Genomic DNA, 16,649 nt, shown 5'->3' on the forward strand with positions numbered 1-16,649 from the left:
TAGAAGTATCAGTATGGACTCCTGTAAGGATTTTAACTTTTGTGCCACTCAACTTTCTGCTTTGATTATTTGGTAAATATGTTTAATTTTTCTTATAATATTTAAGGTCATTAGTGGAGCTGTGGTCTGTTTGGTCTTGTATCTCTTGAACTTCCTAGCATTGAAAGCTACTCAGTACATGTGTGTTAAATGAGAGCAGGTGACTTTGTTGATAATGGAATCTGGCCTGCACAGGGCACTGTGGAAGGCTGAACACAGTGGGGATGTAAGGGGTGCAACAGGAGCCAGAAATTGGGAGGGAGTTTAGGGGAGGATGAAATAGGGAGAGATTTCAAATGCAGTTTCTCTTCCTTTCTCTGTCTCTATGTCCATATATTTCAGCATCTTTTGAGTGGTTTCTCGTATTTCATTTTCTAAGTTGGGGTCCCCAACCTCCATGATCTAATGCCTGATCATCTGAGGTGGAGCTGATGTAGTAACAATAAAAATAAAGTACACAGTAAATATAATGTGCTTGAATCATCCCAAAACTGCCTGTCTCACTCCTGGTCCATGGAAATGTTGTCTTCCATGAAACTGGTCCCTGGCGCCAAAATGGTTGAGGACTGCTGTTCTAAGTTATGTAGCAAATAATTAGAATGTTTCCTTTTTCTGTCTCAAAATGAACTGAAAATAAATAATCAGATTAGGAAAATTGCCCTCATACAGATGGATTCTATTGTATTTTCTTTGTTTCTGAGTCAACGTGGTTCTTAGGCAGGGAAAAAAAATATGTCCTTCTGACTTCAGTGAATGCTTCCCCTGCATGTATCAGCTATAAAATGATTAGACTGAACCAGTTATCATCTAGGATTTCTCTTCTAATAGTCTGTATTCAAAACAATAACAGCATTAACAGCTTTTATTGTAGCTACTGTAGCAATTCCGGTGATTAAATTCTTGCCTCCTACATAGATGTTTGTCGCTAATGTTTGGGGTATTTCTGTCTCCTGTGACACTCGTGATTCTGGAAAATGATGCCCCTGTAGATTTTGCCTTTGTGCCTGAAGATGAGCAGAGCCATCTGCTGCTAGGAACCTTTCCCACTTGAAATCTGATGGAATCCTTCACAGCTCATTTAGCAAAATTCTTTGAGCCCCAAGTCTTTGCCTCTCACATAAATCTTGTTTCCCGCAGTCGACGGAACCCTCTGGGTCTAATCATTGCCCTGGATGAGAACAAAGAAGCAAAAGGCGAACTTTTCTGGGATGACGGGGAAACGAAAGGTGAGCTTCACATTGGGGTTTCCAGACGTGCATCTTTTGAGTTTCTCCTGCAGCTCATTCAGCGGTGGGAGACATCTCACCAGGCACTGTAGCATTAATCACTCAAGAGAAGAAGTCTGGCTTTGGATGGAAGGAAAACTCCCCTCCACCTCTTAGAAGTCTTCCTTGGATGGAAGGAAAACTCCCTTCCACCTCTTAGAATTCTCCCACTGGCCAGCTATATTGTATATATAGGCTCTTATTTGATTGTCAATTGGCCCCTGAAATATGTTTCCAAGGCTGTTTCTGCCCTTCAGTGCATTTTCCTTCACCCCAAAGGCTTATGAAAAGCATGGATGACATGTAAAACATGCCCATGCTAGTGAAGTGGTGAGGAGACACTTTTCTAGCGCACCTGCATCTATCCCTACTTCTCAGCTCATTTGCCTGTCTCTAGTGCACTAAGAACTCTTGTGGCTCAAGCTTAGGAAGCAGATTCACTGGAGGCATATGCTTTGGAAGCACTTGGGAGGGAACCTTTCCAAGGTTAAGGTAGGAAGGAAAAGAGAAAACAGTGGCTCAGCCTTGGAAACTCTAATCTATAATCTGTCATCCTCAATGTGAAGCTCTGTTACTGAGTCCAAGCTTGCTCTGCTCGCCACATGACAGGCCATTAAATTGGAGACAAGGTGTTGAGGCAAAGAATAAGGACTTCATTCAGAAAACTGGCACACGGAGAAGATGGCAGACTAATGTCTCAAAATAACCACATATCAAGGTCTGGATGTCAGGTTCTTTTATAGATTAGAGGGAGGAGGTGAAGAAGTCAAAAGGTCCTAAGTCTTGCACTTATCCCCTGGAACTGTCAGTCTCGGAGAGGGGGTATGTTAATTTCTTCCTTCCTGCAGCTGTTCACAGGCAGATAGGGTAAGGATGTCTTCTTGAACCAAGGCACTTTGGTTTAACATTCAGGGGTAGGGGCAGGGATCCCCGAGGCAGGCCATTATGTATAGACAGTATCTTTTTAGTGAACAAAAGCAATGGGAAACAGAGGTTAAAGTAAAAGAAACAGATTCAACATGTAGTCAGGTTTTCTTCTTCCCTGTAACAGCTTCAAGGAGCACCAGGATGAAATCTGTTTTTCTGTATTGGGCAAGCCAAAGTCTGACTTGCCCATCTCTCTCTTTCAGATACTGTGGCCAACAACATTTATCTGTTATGTGAGTTCTCCGTCACCCAAGTGAGTAGTGTATTTTTATGAATCTTAAGTGTGAGCTTTGGTCTGATGATTAGCTCCTATCTGTTTGTGTATATGTGTAATTGTAGCTTCATTTACGACAATAGGGGGACACATTTCTGTTTATGACTTAATGTCCAATAATTGGATTATCTATGTTAGTAAAAAAAGGCAATGATACAGATAAATCAAAGCAGTCAGTCTTTTTAAATGAATTTTCAAAAAATTCCTTCGTGTGTGTATGTGTTTCTTTCACCCTCCTCCTCCCCGCCTCAGGGGAAAAATAAGTTTGTATTTGAGCACATATTAGTAGAGACAACTAAGAAGCATTCAGGGCCATTTGGGTAGCTGGTCTAGGATAGACTCTTTGAGTGACTTGAGAATCTGTGTATTCAAGGCAGATATTTGTGTTTAATTGTTTTGCAGAACCGCCTGGAGGTTAAGATTTTGCAATCAACCTACACAGACCCCAATAATTTAGCATTTAAAGAAATTAAAATCCTTGGAACCCAGAAGCCTAACAACATTTCAGTGAAACAGAATGGTGTTCCAATTCAGGTTTCTCCGAATGTCACTTACGATTCTAACCTACAGGTAAATAGCTTAGATGTTCCTTCTTGCCAAGGTTGCATTGGTTTCTAAAGGACCAGGGCACACTGAAGTCAGAAGTGGGGAAGTCAGAGGGTTAGGATAGAAACAAATAAAAGAGGGAGCCAGAGCTGGGATGAACAAGGAGGCTGCTGAGATCCTGGGGGGAAGTAAACTGGTCCTTTCCTCTTTTTTCCCTTATCTGCCCCTCAGTCTTCTGTCCTCTCTGCCTGGAACAGAAGAAGAACAAAGACAGGAGTCTGGGGAACAGGATTAGAGGAAAACTGGGTCTGAAAACTGCTGATTGATTGATGCTAGAAGGGTTGAGGTGGGATTCCCATTAATTTAAAATTTCAGGTGCTTTTCTTTCTTTCTTTTTTTTTTTTTTTTTTCACTCTATAGAGCTAGATTCTCACTCCAACACATTCTTAGGAAATAATTTGAGTCAATGAATTTGATAAGCTTAGCTAATGCTACTTACTTGGTTAGGTGATAATAATAAAAGAATTTTTCATCACTTTTAATGAGACGATGTTCTTGAATAGGTTATTATCAATTCCTCTGAAATTTTATCATTATGAGGGAGGGATCCTTTTCCCCAACACTGTTTGCTACAGGTGTTCCAGATAATCTGGGATAGGGAGCAGCAGGGTCATCATGGTTTGTGAGGAACCTTCCAAATTTGGAGAAAAATAAGTAAATTTTGTCTTTTACTAAAGATGATATATTGGTATTGTTAGGAAACGCCGCGGGAGAAAAAAAAAAAAGCCGCCTCTAATGACCGGTAGTAAAGGCCTTTTATTGAGCCCCGCTCTCGGGCAGAACTCCCGGGGGTGGGTGAGTGAGGAGACAAAGGGAGTCTGCAAGGTATGAGGGGTGGGGAGGGGTTTTATAGTCCGGGCCGGGCATCCAGGCCAGGTCTTTTCATATAAGGAAGAAAGCGCGGGCTACACCGGTGGTCAGTGTCCGAGGGCTCTGTGTTGGTGCCTGATTGGACCAGGCTGCAGGGGGCCAGCCCCTGGAAGTTTAGCCAGCCTCCGGAATTTGCCTTGCAGCACTTTCCCGGGGCATGCCCAGACCTTTCAGGTATCATTGGACATTTTGTCCTAACAACATACACTGAGGATGCATACATTATAAAGTTAGAAATAAAGTATTATATGACTGTTTATGTGTGCAGCAAAGTGCAAGTCCTTTGTAAGATGCTCATATGAAAATAAACTAATTACCAGTTTGATAACTAGATTAATAAATATACAACCAAAAGAATTCTTTTATTATTTGAATTTAGGTGGTGGACAGGCAACCCAATCCTGCCTTTAGAAAATGTTAACTTATATTCTGCCTGGTTTCATGTTCAAAGCTTAATGGAGTCATTGAGCAAAAGCTTTGTTGGCATTAGGTCTAGAGTTGGACCTTAAAGACGGTACATCTGTGTAGAGATTTGTTCAGCTGCAAGTAACAGGAAACTCAGCAAACTGGTAGTTTAAACAAAGTGGAATTTTTTTCCCTAAGGGTACTGAGAGTTTAAGAAGTGCTCAGTTTCCGGCATTGGTTCAGTGCCTCAGGTTGTCAGTGTTGAGTTCTTTTCTTCTTTTGTGATTGGAAGTGGTGGCTTAATTCCAGTCACTCTAGCCTTGTTAGAGGAAAAAAAATAAACAAAGAAGAAGGAGCTGGAAGGAAAAGAGAAAGGTGACAATGAAAGAAAGGGCGGGGTAGGCCCTTAAATCAAGAAAGAATCCCTTGGCCAGCCACTTCCAGTGGACTGGCACTCAGCTATGAATGGCTGCAGCTGTGTTGCATGGATTAAAAAAAAAATAGTTTTTATCTGGGAAGTTCGGTGTTCCAAACTGAAGTAGTAGGAAGGGAATTTCCCATTGGGCAGGTGGCTAGAAGTCTGTTTCACAAATGGGCACCATTATCCTAGGAAGGCCATTGGCATAGGTAAAGCAGTCAAGGTTGGGGTATTAGAATAAGCCAATCCTGGGACTAAGAAAAGTCTTTTGTTAGCCTGGGAGTCTGTATAACTGGAATAGGCAGGACCCACGTCTGGAAGAGGGCCTCGTTTGGACAGATTAACTTGTGGTCAGCTTTTGGAGGGTCTTAGGTGCCAAACTAAGAAGGATGTGATTTAATTCTCAAAGGGTCTCCTATTGATCCTTGAATCAATATGCGCCATTGTGAGAGTGTTGTTCTGTGGTGCTTTTTGAGGTATAGGGAAATGTGAGATGAACGTAGACTGGGGAGAGACTGGAAGGATGATAATCCTTAGCATGAGTTTATATGACTGTAGACAAATGAGAACTTTCACTATGGAAGTTACTATTTTATAAGGAGACAACCAGAAAAAAAAAAACACACATAGAAAAAATTAAATATTTGAATTAGTGAATGGAACTCAAAGAAAGTTTCAAGTTTTGAGGCTCTGGGCTTGGACCAGTGAAGAGACTAGGATATTAAAAATGGAAGGAGATATGATTTTGTCTACTTATCAGTTTTGCAACTGGTAAACTGAGACCCACGGAATTTGAAAGAATCTGTCCAAGTTTCCTCAGTGGGATGGAGGGGAGAACCCAGGCCATATGATTCTTATTTCTCTGTTCTTGCCCCCACTCCAGACCTGTGGGGAATACTGGTTTGGGGGACGGAGGGCAAGAATATGGGCTCAACTGAGGACGACACCACGTGCTTGCGTGTGCTGTGCTACAAGGGGACTGCAGAGGAGAGTCTTCCTGACAAAAGAAGGGAGAGCAAGAGGAGTCAGGGAGGAGAGGAAAGGGCGATTACAGGAGGTTGCAGTTGACCTGATTCTTTTCAACATGTTACATACAAGATTCTGATAGAATTTCACCATTTTCCCCGTGGTTATTGGCCAGCTCCCTGCCCTCCCCATCTCTCTCTTCATGGAAGCTCCAGTGCTATGTCACTTGGATTGTTGACAGACTGCTCTGATTTTTATTTTCTTTCCTGAAAAAATCGCCTACCTTGCAAGGTCTTTGTCCTGAGGATACATTTGCTTGATATTTCCCCATTCCTACAGGTGGCCCTTATCACAGAAATTGATCTTGTTCTGGGAGGAACATACACGGTGGAGTGGGATGTGAAGATAAGGGATGAAGAAAAAATAGACTGTTATCCTGATGAGTCTGGTGTTTCTGCCGAAAACTGCATTGCCCGTGGTTGTGCCTGGGAGGTAACCATGCTGACGGTGTTAATATACATGAAAATCCTCTACACTTTGCTTTAAATTGAATCATAGTGGATTTACCATATTGTATTAATTTCTACTGTACAGTAAAATGACTATGTTATACATATATTAATATATAGCAATCTTTTAAATATCCTTTTCCATTATGGTTTATCACAAGGTATTGAATATAGTTCCCTTTGCTATACAGTAGGACCTGGTCATTTATCCATTTCCTATATAATAGTTTGCATCTGCTAACCCCAAATTCCCACCCCTCCCCCACCTCTCCTTGGCAACCGTGAGTCTGATCTCTACATCTGTGAGTCTGTTTCTATTTTGTAGATAGGCTCATTTGTGTCATGTTTTAGGTTCCATGTATAAGTGATATCTGTCTTTGTGGTATTTGTCTTTCTCTTTCTGACTTACTTCGCTAAGTATGATAATCTCTAGTTCCTGCAATCCTGATAATCTCATGTTGCTGCAAATGGCATTATTTCATTCTTTTTTAGGGCTGAGTAGTATTCCGCTGTGTCTATATATCACATCTTCTTCCATTTATCTTTCTGTGGACCTTTAAATTGTTACCATGTCTTGGCTATTGCCAATAGTGCAGCTATAAACTTTGGGGTACATGTATATTTTGAATTTTAGTTTTATCTGGATGTATGACCAGGAGTGGGATTGCTGGATCCTATGGCAACTCTATGTTTAGTTTTTTGAGAAACCTTCATACTATTTTCCACAGTGGCTGCACTAACTTATATCCCCACCAGCAGTGTAGTAGGGCTCCCTTTTCTCCACACTCTCTTCAGCATTTGAGACTTTTTACTGATGGCCATTCTGACCCATGTAACATAGTACCTCATAGTAATTTTGTAAAATCCTTTACACTCCATCTACAATTTCATGAGCATGGCACCAGTGCCTAAGTCACTACTTAAAATCTATAGAAAGGGCTGACTTCCAAAGTAACCTGAGTTTTTATCTGGATGTTTGAAGAATAGATGGGACAGAAATGGGCTTTTTTTAAACAAAATTTTACATGGAGACCAGGAGTGAAAACTTATGTCACTACCAAAGAGTATATAAGGAAATGACTGAGTTTATCTTTATCTCCCTAAATATTGCGTTTTCTAGCCCTTTTATATTTGATCATCCTAGAGCTCACACTGAACTGGATTTGCCTTTACTTTGCAGGAGTCCAGTTCTCCCGGAGTCCCTTTTTGCTATTTTGTCAATGATCTCTACTCTGTCACTGATGTTCAGTATGACTCACATGGGGCCTCAGCTGTCATCTCCTTAAAGACTTCTCTGTATGCCTCCTCCTTCCCCTCAGTACCCGTGAACCCCCTCCGCCTGACTGTGACCTACCACAAGGATAACATGCTGCAGTTTAAGGTATGTGTTGACAGTATATGTATCAAGTTCCTACTTCTCACTTCTTAGTTTCATTATTTTTCGCTTGTCAGGATCACAGAACTATGCAATCAGTTCGCTCTTCTAAGTTAGCCATTGAAAACTGTCGAGTCCTTGGCATACACTTTCACAGTTTTGTTCTCCATCCATTTGGGGTGGGTATCAAGCAAGGCAAGTGTATCTTAACATTTCAGATGGGCTTTTGAGGCACTGTTGACAATGGAGGCTTTTTTTCTGATTTTTTTGACAAGTGAATTTTTGCCCACATTAAATTAGTGACTTTCAGCAACTGAAAACACATTGAAAATTAGCTGATGTACATATTTTATCCTAAATGGGCTTCCCAGGTGGCACTAAAACTGCCTGCCAATACAGGAGATGCAGGAGACACAGATCCAATCCCTGGGTTGGGAAGATCCCCTAGAGTAGGAAACGGCAACTCACTCCAGTATTCTTGCCTGGAAAATTCCAGGGATGGGGGCCCTGGTGAGCTACAGTCCATGGGGTCACAAAGAGCTGGACATGACTGAGTGAGCACACACACTATATACTAGATCGTTATCCTGAGAGTAATTTGGGACCATTGAAGGGACAGTGAGACCTGGTCTAAACTGCACTTTGAAATGATTACTGTTTCTACTGTAAGAAAAATGGTCAGGAGGACAAGGGTGAAAAAGGAGACAAGTTAGGACACTGTCAGTTAGGTAATCCAGATGGGGTATTGAGCTTAGACCAGGTACAGAGAGGAGAGGGAGAAGTGGACAATATCAAGAGAATAAGAAGTAGCATCATGGGATCTGGTGATTGATTACAAATAGGCAACGAGGGAGGGAGAAATATCAAGACAATCACCAAGTTTCTAGCTTGTGTCTCTACATGGATGATGCTATCATCCATGAAGGGGAACCAGAAGGGGAACACTGGAAAGATTTGGGTTTAGGCAAAATACAATGATGAATTCAGTTTTGGACAGTGAATTTGGGATATATGAAACACCTATAAGAGTGTGAAAGTGAAAGTCGCTCAGTCGTGTCTAACTCTTTGCGATCCCATGGACTATACAGTCCACGGACTTCTCTCGGCCAGAATACTGGAGTGGGTAGCCTTTCCCTTCTCCAGGGGATCTTCCCAACCCAGGGATCGAACCCAGGTCTCCCATACTGCAGGCAGATTCTTTACCAGCTGAGCCACGAGGGAACTGATCTCTTTTTCTTTCATGATTTAATTACATCTCAGGACAAGTGATGGTCTGTTTTTCATTTTTTCTTTATGTATTTTTTTTTAAAAAATTGAGATATAGTTGCTTTACAGTGTCATGCTAGTCTCTGCTATACAATGAAGTGAATCAGCGGTGTGTATCCATATATCCCGGACCTCTTTCCCATTCATCACACCCCCTCTAGGTCACCACAGAGCACTGAGATGAGCTCCCTGCGCTATCCATCAGCTTCCCACTAGCTATCTATTTTACACAAGGTAGCGTATATGTGTTCTTCCCTTTCTCCCAATTCATCCCCTCATCGCCATGTCCACACACCCATTCTCTACGCCTGTGCCTCTATTTCTTCCCTACAAACACGTTCATGTACCATTAATGATGGGCTATTTTTATGGTCTTTTTCACTATTGAATTATAAGTTTCTCAAGGACAAGAATTTGTCCTTTCGTCTTTGTACTTCTGAGATGTAACACAAAGCCTAGTAGACAGTAAGTTCTCAGTGTTTATTGAGAGAGTAAAGATTCAGGTCAGTGTGCATTGCCTGAAAGCTTCTTCACAATCTGATATCAACCCGGACTATGAATTCTTCCACATCTTGTAATGCAGGGATGATGCTATTGTATCTTTCCATCTTCACCTTTGTACTGGCATGTGGTAGGTGCCTAATGGGTTTGAAACAAATGAACTCACTCAACTTTTCAGGTTTAACTCTTCCCTGCTCTACCTCCTGGATTATACTATAGCTCTCTCCAAAATAATTGCCTCTTTCTTTTAATTCTCTGTGCCTTTGCGTTTATTTCTATGCCAGGAATGACTTGGTTTTCTTTCTGTGCTTGATTAGTGTCTGCAAAGCTTTTAAGATTCAGCCCTTTTCCCCATGAAATCATCTCAGTCTTCTGGAAACATTGATAGGCATTTCCTTCCCTACAATCTCACAACACTTCTGTATAGCTGTACATAATATGTATCACTCAGGTGTTCTGGGCACTCTCTTTCGCCTTTCATTAGCATGTGAATTTCTTAAAAGCAGTAACCATGTCTTACTTAGTTCAGTAAACCTTACATCTAGTACAGTATCAGGCAGGAATATAGTAGGTACACAGTGAACCAATTTAGACTCCAGTTTTTAGCAAGAATATCTATGATTATTTTAATCAAGAAGAGTTCATGATTTTTAAGGGAGAAATTTTTTTCAATTCAGAAAAGTTTTCAGGTAGTCATGTACACTAATACACCCACAAACAAAATAATAAAGAATATATCCATAAATTCCAGACTGATTTTCCAAGGTGGAACCAATGTGAAAATCATGTGTTGCTGTAAGAGGATTTAAAAATGAGTTATGGCAGACTCAGATCAAAGTGATAAATCTGACATTGCTCTTCAATTTGTTAATTAAGTAGCCAGTATCATGAGCTTAAAGAAGACAAATATAGTGTTCAGACTCTTTGTCAAAGACATCAGTTTTCTGCTAAGGGCATAGGTTTCAAGACTACTATATTGACCTAAAATCTTTCTCCTCTGGTCTAGATTTATGATCCCAACAACAACCGGTATGAAGTTCCAGTCCCTCTCAACATACCCAGCGTTCCATCTGGCACCTCTGAGAGTCAACTCTACACTGTCCTCATTAAGGAGAATCCATTTGGGATTGAGATTCGCCGCAAGAGTACAGGCACTGTTATGTTAGTGGCTCTTAGTCTGATTTGGAATTGATGATCCCCCGTGTCATTGCCAGGCCGGTGTCCTTGGAGATACCCTGCTCAAAGCAATGCACCAGCCATTTCCAGATTCTTGAATAAGTCATTTCCTTCCACAGTCGTTCTTCTGAGAAATCTTTAGTGTCCTGGGAATAATTCCTGAATCAGTTGCATGTACCTAGGGATTCATTCAACCAATGTTTATGGAGTACCTTCTCCATATTTGGTGGTTATAGAAAATGAGGTCTCTCTTTCTATGACAAAAATAATAAGGAAATAACAAAAATAATGTAAGTTAAAATATGCAGAGATTTAGATAGTGACAACGCTATGCAGGAAGAATCACAGGGTAATTGATAATTATAGGGAGGTGACTGCTTTTGATACTGTGGTCAGAGTTGATGTCTCCAAGGAAGTGAACTTTAAATAGGACCTTGGGGAGGGGGAGGAGCCTCCCATGTGGAGATGGGAGACGTGGGCAATGTTTCAGACAGATTGAGTAGTCAGTGCACAGGCCATGAAATAGGAGGAAACTTGCCTTTTGAAGGGGAAAAGGTCCAGTGTGGGTGGAGTAGTTTCACAAATAAGGAGGTAAGTGGCAGGAGATGAGGCTGGGGTTTAGGTAGCTTCAGATCAGGAATGGCTTCACAAGATGCTTCAGTGAAAATCACTGAAGAATTGTAAACAGGGGTTGACATGATGTGAGATACTTTAAAAAAATAACTCTGGATGCTGCATAGAAAGTGGACTCTGGTGGGGCAATAGTAGAAACTAGGGCTGCTGTGAAGTGGGGGCAACTGAGATGATGAAAATGATTGGATCTGGCATTCTGTAGGGACCACTGAAGGGAGGGAGTGAGAAAGGAAAGTAGAAGAAAGATGCTGGCTCCTGGACTTGCAGCCCTGGTTGCTGTGATTATCTTAATCATACAGACTAAAGTCTGTGTGTGGGAGTCCACAGCAAATCAAGAGTTCAATTTCCCCGAGACTCTGGCTGCTTGAAGCCATTAGAATAGCCCATTTCTTTTCCAAACATACCCTCTTGTGTTGCAGCTGGGACTCTCAGCTCCTCGGCTTCACCTTCAATGATATGTTCATCCGCATCTCCACGCGCCTACCCTCCCAGTACCTCTATGGCTTTGGGGAAACTGAGCACACAGCCTTCCGAAGAGACTTGAAATGGAACACGTGGGGGATGTTCTCCCGAGACCAACCCCCGGGGGTAAGGGCAGAGTGCTTGGGATCTGGGTCGCTGCCTCTGTCCACCCACACTGTGTACACGTCACACACAGTGGGTGTTTCCTCTGCCCACTCCCCGCTCAGATGCTCACAGTCTGCTTTGAGACAAGCAGGTTGACTCTCAGGCTTCTGTGGTTTCTTACGTGTTTATTTCACAGAGAAGACTAGACACACCTTATCGATCAATTTGTTGAGTTTTTTTTTTTTTTTTTTTCCTCAATCTCTCTTTTCAATCTTTTCAATCCTTTAACCCCCTGCCATTCTTCCCACGACGCTCTCAGTACAAGAAGAACTCCTATGGTGTCCACCCCTACTACATGGCCCTGGAGGAGGATGGCAGTGCCCACGGTGTGCTCCTGCTGAACAGCAATGCCATGGGTAAGGCGACGCTGGCATCACCTCTGTTTTTGTGACTCAGTCCTTCTTGAGGAACTTCAGAATGTGTTTGATCATGTTGCCCCTGAAGTCAAAATTGTTATCTTGTGGACAGTGTTTTCTTTTTTTTTCTTCATTCTGCTTAGCCTTTCTGTTTATTTCAGTTCAGTAGCATGTAGTAATGGGCTTCCTTGGTGGTTCATCGGTAAAAACCCGCCTACCAATGCAGGAGACACAGGTTCGGTCCCTGGGTTGGGAAGATGCCCTGGAGAAAGAAATGACAACCCGTGCCAGTAGTCTTGCCTGGAAAATCCCACGGATGGAAGAGCCTGGTGGGCTATAGTCCATGGGGTTGCACAAGAGTCAGTTACAATTTAGCAACTAAACAATAACAAAATGTAGTAATAAGAATTAACTCATTTGGCATAAACCCACTCCAGTGTTCTTGCCTGGAGAATCCCAGGGACAGGGGAGCCTTGGTGGGCTACCGTCTATGGGGTCGCACAGAGTCGGACACGACTGAAGCGACTTAGCAGCAGCAGCATTTGGCATAATGTAGGATGGAATAGCAAAATCAAGGGAGTCCCAAGCATCCTAGAGGTTAGTCAGTGTGAGCCATTTATATAATTTGACTTAGTGATGAAGGTGTGGGTCAGAGCACTCACTCTGGGGGTTCAGTTCAGTTCAGTCGCTCAGTCGTGTCCGACTCCTTGCAACCCATGGGCTGCAGTACACCAGGCTTCCCTGTCCATCACCAACTCCCACAGTTTACCCAAACCCATATCCATTGAGTAGGTGATGCCATCCAACCATCTCATCCTCTGTCGTCCCCTTCTCCTCCTGCCTTCAATCTTTCCCAGCATCTGGGTCTCTTCAAATGAGTCAGCTCTTTGCATCAGGTGGCCAAAGTATCGGAGTTTCAGCTTCAACATCAGTCCTTCCAATGCACATTCAGGACTGATTTCCTTTAGGACTGAAGGGTTGGATCTCCTTGTAGTCCAAGGGACCCTCAAGAGTCTTCTCCAACACCACAGTTCAAGAGCATCAGGGTGTAAAGAAAATTTGAGTAGTATATTGGAAAGGGGATGGGATATCAGGAAGTGGAGTTAAAGAGTGTGCTTGTGAAAACTGGAGAAATCTGAGTAAGACCTGAATCTGAGTTAATACTATTATATCAACATCGGTTTCCTGGTTTTGATGGCATACAATGGTTATGTAAGAGTCATCACTGGGGGACACTGGGAGAAGTGTCCAAGAGAAGTTTTAGTACTATTTTTGCAGTTTCTTGTAAGTCTTAAACTGTCCTGAAATAAAATCAATAATAGCAGTTTTAAAAGAGCAGAAGGACAAAATAATAAGGTAATAGGTGCATCAAAGGGAAAAAAATCCAGGCACATGCCCTGAAGACTTTCACTTAACTTTTAAAATTCTGTGTAGGTATAGTACAAATTGCCTTCCCTCAATACTCTACAATAGAGGCATAGGAAGAAGGAGAATGTATGAATTTCAGGGGTAATTTCTCACTTGAAGGTTTCCATATGGATTGGTATTTTCTACATTTCCAGACGTGACCTTCCAGCCCTTGCCTGCCTTGACATACCGTACCACAGGAGGGATTCTGGACTTTTATGTGGTTTTGGGGCCAACTCCAGAGCTTGTGACTCAGCAGTACACGGAGGTAGGAGGGAATTCAGTTGGTTACCCAGTATTTATACAGCACTTTCTGTAGTTCTTAGGTGATAACTGAAACTGTTGGTCTTTCTGGGTGACAGGTAGGTTATAGAATAATGAACAATAAATACATCCCAATAGCTGTTAAATTCATAGCCTCTAAGAGCATTGCAGGGAGAAGGAAACGGCAACCCACTCCAGTATTGTTGCCTGGAGAATCCCAGGGATGGGGGAGCCTGGTGGGCTGCTGTCTACGGGGTTGCACAGAGTTGGACATGACTGAAGCGACTTAGCAGCAGCAGCCGCAAGAGCACTGCGGAGTAGCAGAAGTAGTAATAGTACCGCTGGTTATAGCTGGCAGTGGCAATGGTGACAGCGGTGATGGTGGTAATAGGGGTGGTGGTGATGGTGGTGATGATGGTGGTGATGGTGGTGATGGTGGTGATAGGGGTGGTGGTGATGGTGGTGATGATGGTGGTGATGGTGGTGATGGTGGTAATAGGGGTGGTGGTGATGGTGGTGATGGTGGTAATAGGGGTGGTGGTGATGGTGGTGATGATGGTGGTGATGGTGGTGATGATGGTGGTGATGGTGGTGATGGTGGTGATGATGGTGGTGATGGTGGTGATGGTGGTAATAGGGGTGGTGGTGATGGTGGTGATGATGGTGGAGATGGTGGAGGCAGTGTGGTGAGGGTGACGGTAGTGGTGGTGAAGGTGGTGTGGTGGTGATGGTGGTGGTGGTCATTGAGGTGAGGGCGGGGATAGCGGACATATAACTGTGGCTGCAGAGGTCATCACAGTTGCTTTGGCATCGGCCGCAAACAGTGTTATAAAACTTACTATATGTCGCTGATATATTACTTGCTGCATGTCAGATCACTTTCCACATATTAATTCACTCAGTCTTCACAAAATACTATGAAACAAATACGTTATTATCCTCGATTTACAAGTGAATGAACATGTATAAGAGGTTATTTCGCTTTTGTCCAGAGTCACATAGCCAGCAGAGATTGGATCCTATAGGGCAACCCAGGCATTTTGTTTCTGAATTTAATGTTCTTAACCAGCAAGCTAGAAATCACTGGAAATAGCAGTAAAATCAGATTTTCAAGAGAGGTCAAGTCTGGCAGGACAGTTTCTCCAAGTTATCCTAGTGGCTTTGCATCCTCTTCATTTCTCTCTGAATTTGAGTTTGCCTGATTATCTAACTGGGGACACTGGGAAAATATTATTACTTTGTGTACCACTTTAATCTAAATTCTTCTTTTTAAGGACTAAGTTTTCTGTTTATTTTCTAGTTGATTGGTCGGCCGGTGATGGTTCCTTACTGGTCCCTGGGGTTTCAGCTGTGTCGCTATGGATACCAGAACGACTCTGAGATCGCCAGCTTGTACGACGCAATGGTGGCTGCACAGATTCCCTATGTATGTCGTCAGCCTGTGGGGTTCTGGCTCTGGGACCTTGTGGGCAACCCTTGTCTCTATGCCTGCATTTGTCTGATTTTTGTCAGACTCTACGAAATTACAAAGCACTTTCTCATACAGGATCACCCTCAGTCTCACCCCTTCCCAGTGGTTATAATAAAAGCGGAGGGTGGGCAGTGTCATTGTCCCCAACTGGAAGAGTCACAGTGATTTGCCAAAGGAGGAGGGTATTGGGTCAGCTCTAGGGTTCTTTCTACTAGGTCATGCTTCCATTTCTTTCATATGACTTCATGACATCTAGTCAAAAACATCCTTGCTACCATATAAAAGGTGGCCCAAAGAGTAGTTTTGCTTCATTAAAAGAAATTGACCCAAATTCAGTCAGACCATTGTGTCTATAGATATAACCTCAGTTCCGACACTTTGCCAGCACTAAAGCTCAGCGTGCCCCCAGCTTGATCTAATTTTTGGTTGAATGTAGATCTTGAGACTGGTTTCCAGAAGAAATAGGTGTGGAGACAAACTTCACCTTTACTTGAAGATGAGTTGTGTTTTAGTCGCTAAGTTATATCTGACTCTTTTGTGACACCATGAACTGCAGCCCTCCAGGCTCCTCCATCCACAGGGTTTCCCAGGCAAGAATCCTGAAGTGGGTTGCCATTTCCTTCTCCAGGGGATTTCCCTGACAAAAGGGATTCAACCCGCATCTCCTGCTTTGGCAGACTGAGCCATTGATTTTTCTATTAATCAATGTTATTCTCTGGATTTTCTCTTGTTTCCTATTAATGGAAAGTCTAGCATGCAATATTTTATTCTTAATAAGAAAGCTGTGTCTGATTACCCCCAGGATTGCTGTTCCAAAGCAATTACAGATGCTTTTGTTTGTTTTCTTTTTAGTGGATTTACTGTCCATGTTGTGTTAATACTGTGCTAGTACTGTGTTAGTAGGTTATTTTGTCTGAATCTGAACCCCTGATACCTGAGTTGGCTTTCTGGAGGAGATAACCATGTTTGCTCTTTCAGTTCAGTTGAGTTGCTCAGTCATGTCTGACTCTTTGTGACCCCATGGACTGCAGCAGGCCAGGCTTCCCTGTCCGTCACCAACTCCTAGAGCTTGCTCAAACTCATGTCCATCCAACCATCTCATCCTCTGTTCGCTCCTTATTCTGGTCCTTTACAAAGCACTCTCATCGATTTTTTTCATGTATGTCCACAGACAAAATTGTGGAGGTCAACATTATCATTCTGCTTTTTGCTAATTTATTTATTTATTTATTTTCTATTTTGACTACTAAAAGTTTGAGAATTAGGTGACTTTTCCAGAACCTAATACCTAGCA

General features: G+C 42.5%; 1 protein-coding gene across 5 annotated transcripts in view; it reads left to right on the forward strand.

Annotated features, from left to right (window-relative positions):
• Positions 1-16,649, forward strand: part of MGAM (maltase-glucoamylase) — a 194,531-nt gene that overhangs the window by 53,339 nt on the left and 124,543 nt on the right. For all 5 annotated transcript variants that reach the window (XM_061165958.1, XM_061165956.1, XM_061165959.1 and 2 more), the window contains exons 22-31: positions 1,177-1,265; positions 2,435-2,484; positions 2,908-3,075; positions 6,110-6,262; positions 7,460-7,660; positions 10,428-10,582; positions 11,650-11,818; positions 12,117-12,213; positions 13,776-13,888; positions 15,185-15,310. In XM_061165958.1, the coding sequence (XP_061021941.1) occupies positions 1,177-1,265; positions 2,435-2,484; positions 2,908-3,075; positions 6,110-6,262; positions 7,460-7,660; positions 10,428-10,582; positions 11,650-11,818; positions 12,117-12,213; positions 13,776-13,888; positions 15,185-15,310 (1,321 nt within the window). The remainder of the gene's footprint in view (positions 1-1,176; positions 1,266-2,434; positions 2,485-2,907; positions 3,076-6,109; positions 6,263-7,459; positions 7,661-10,427; positions 10,583-11,649; positions 11,819-12,116; positions 12,214-13,775; positions 13,889-15,184; positions 15,311-16,649) is intronic.

Source organism: Dama dama, chromosome 18 (assembly GCF_033118175.1).
Source record: "Dama dama isolate Ldn47 chromosome 18, ASM3311817v1, whole genome shotgun sequence".
NCBI lineage: Eukaryota > Metazoa > Chordata > Mammalia > Artiodactyla > Cervidae > Dama > Dama dama.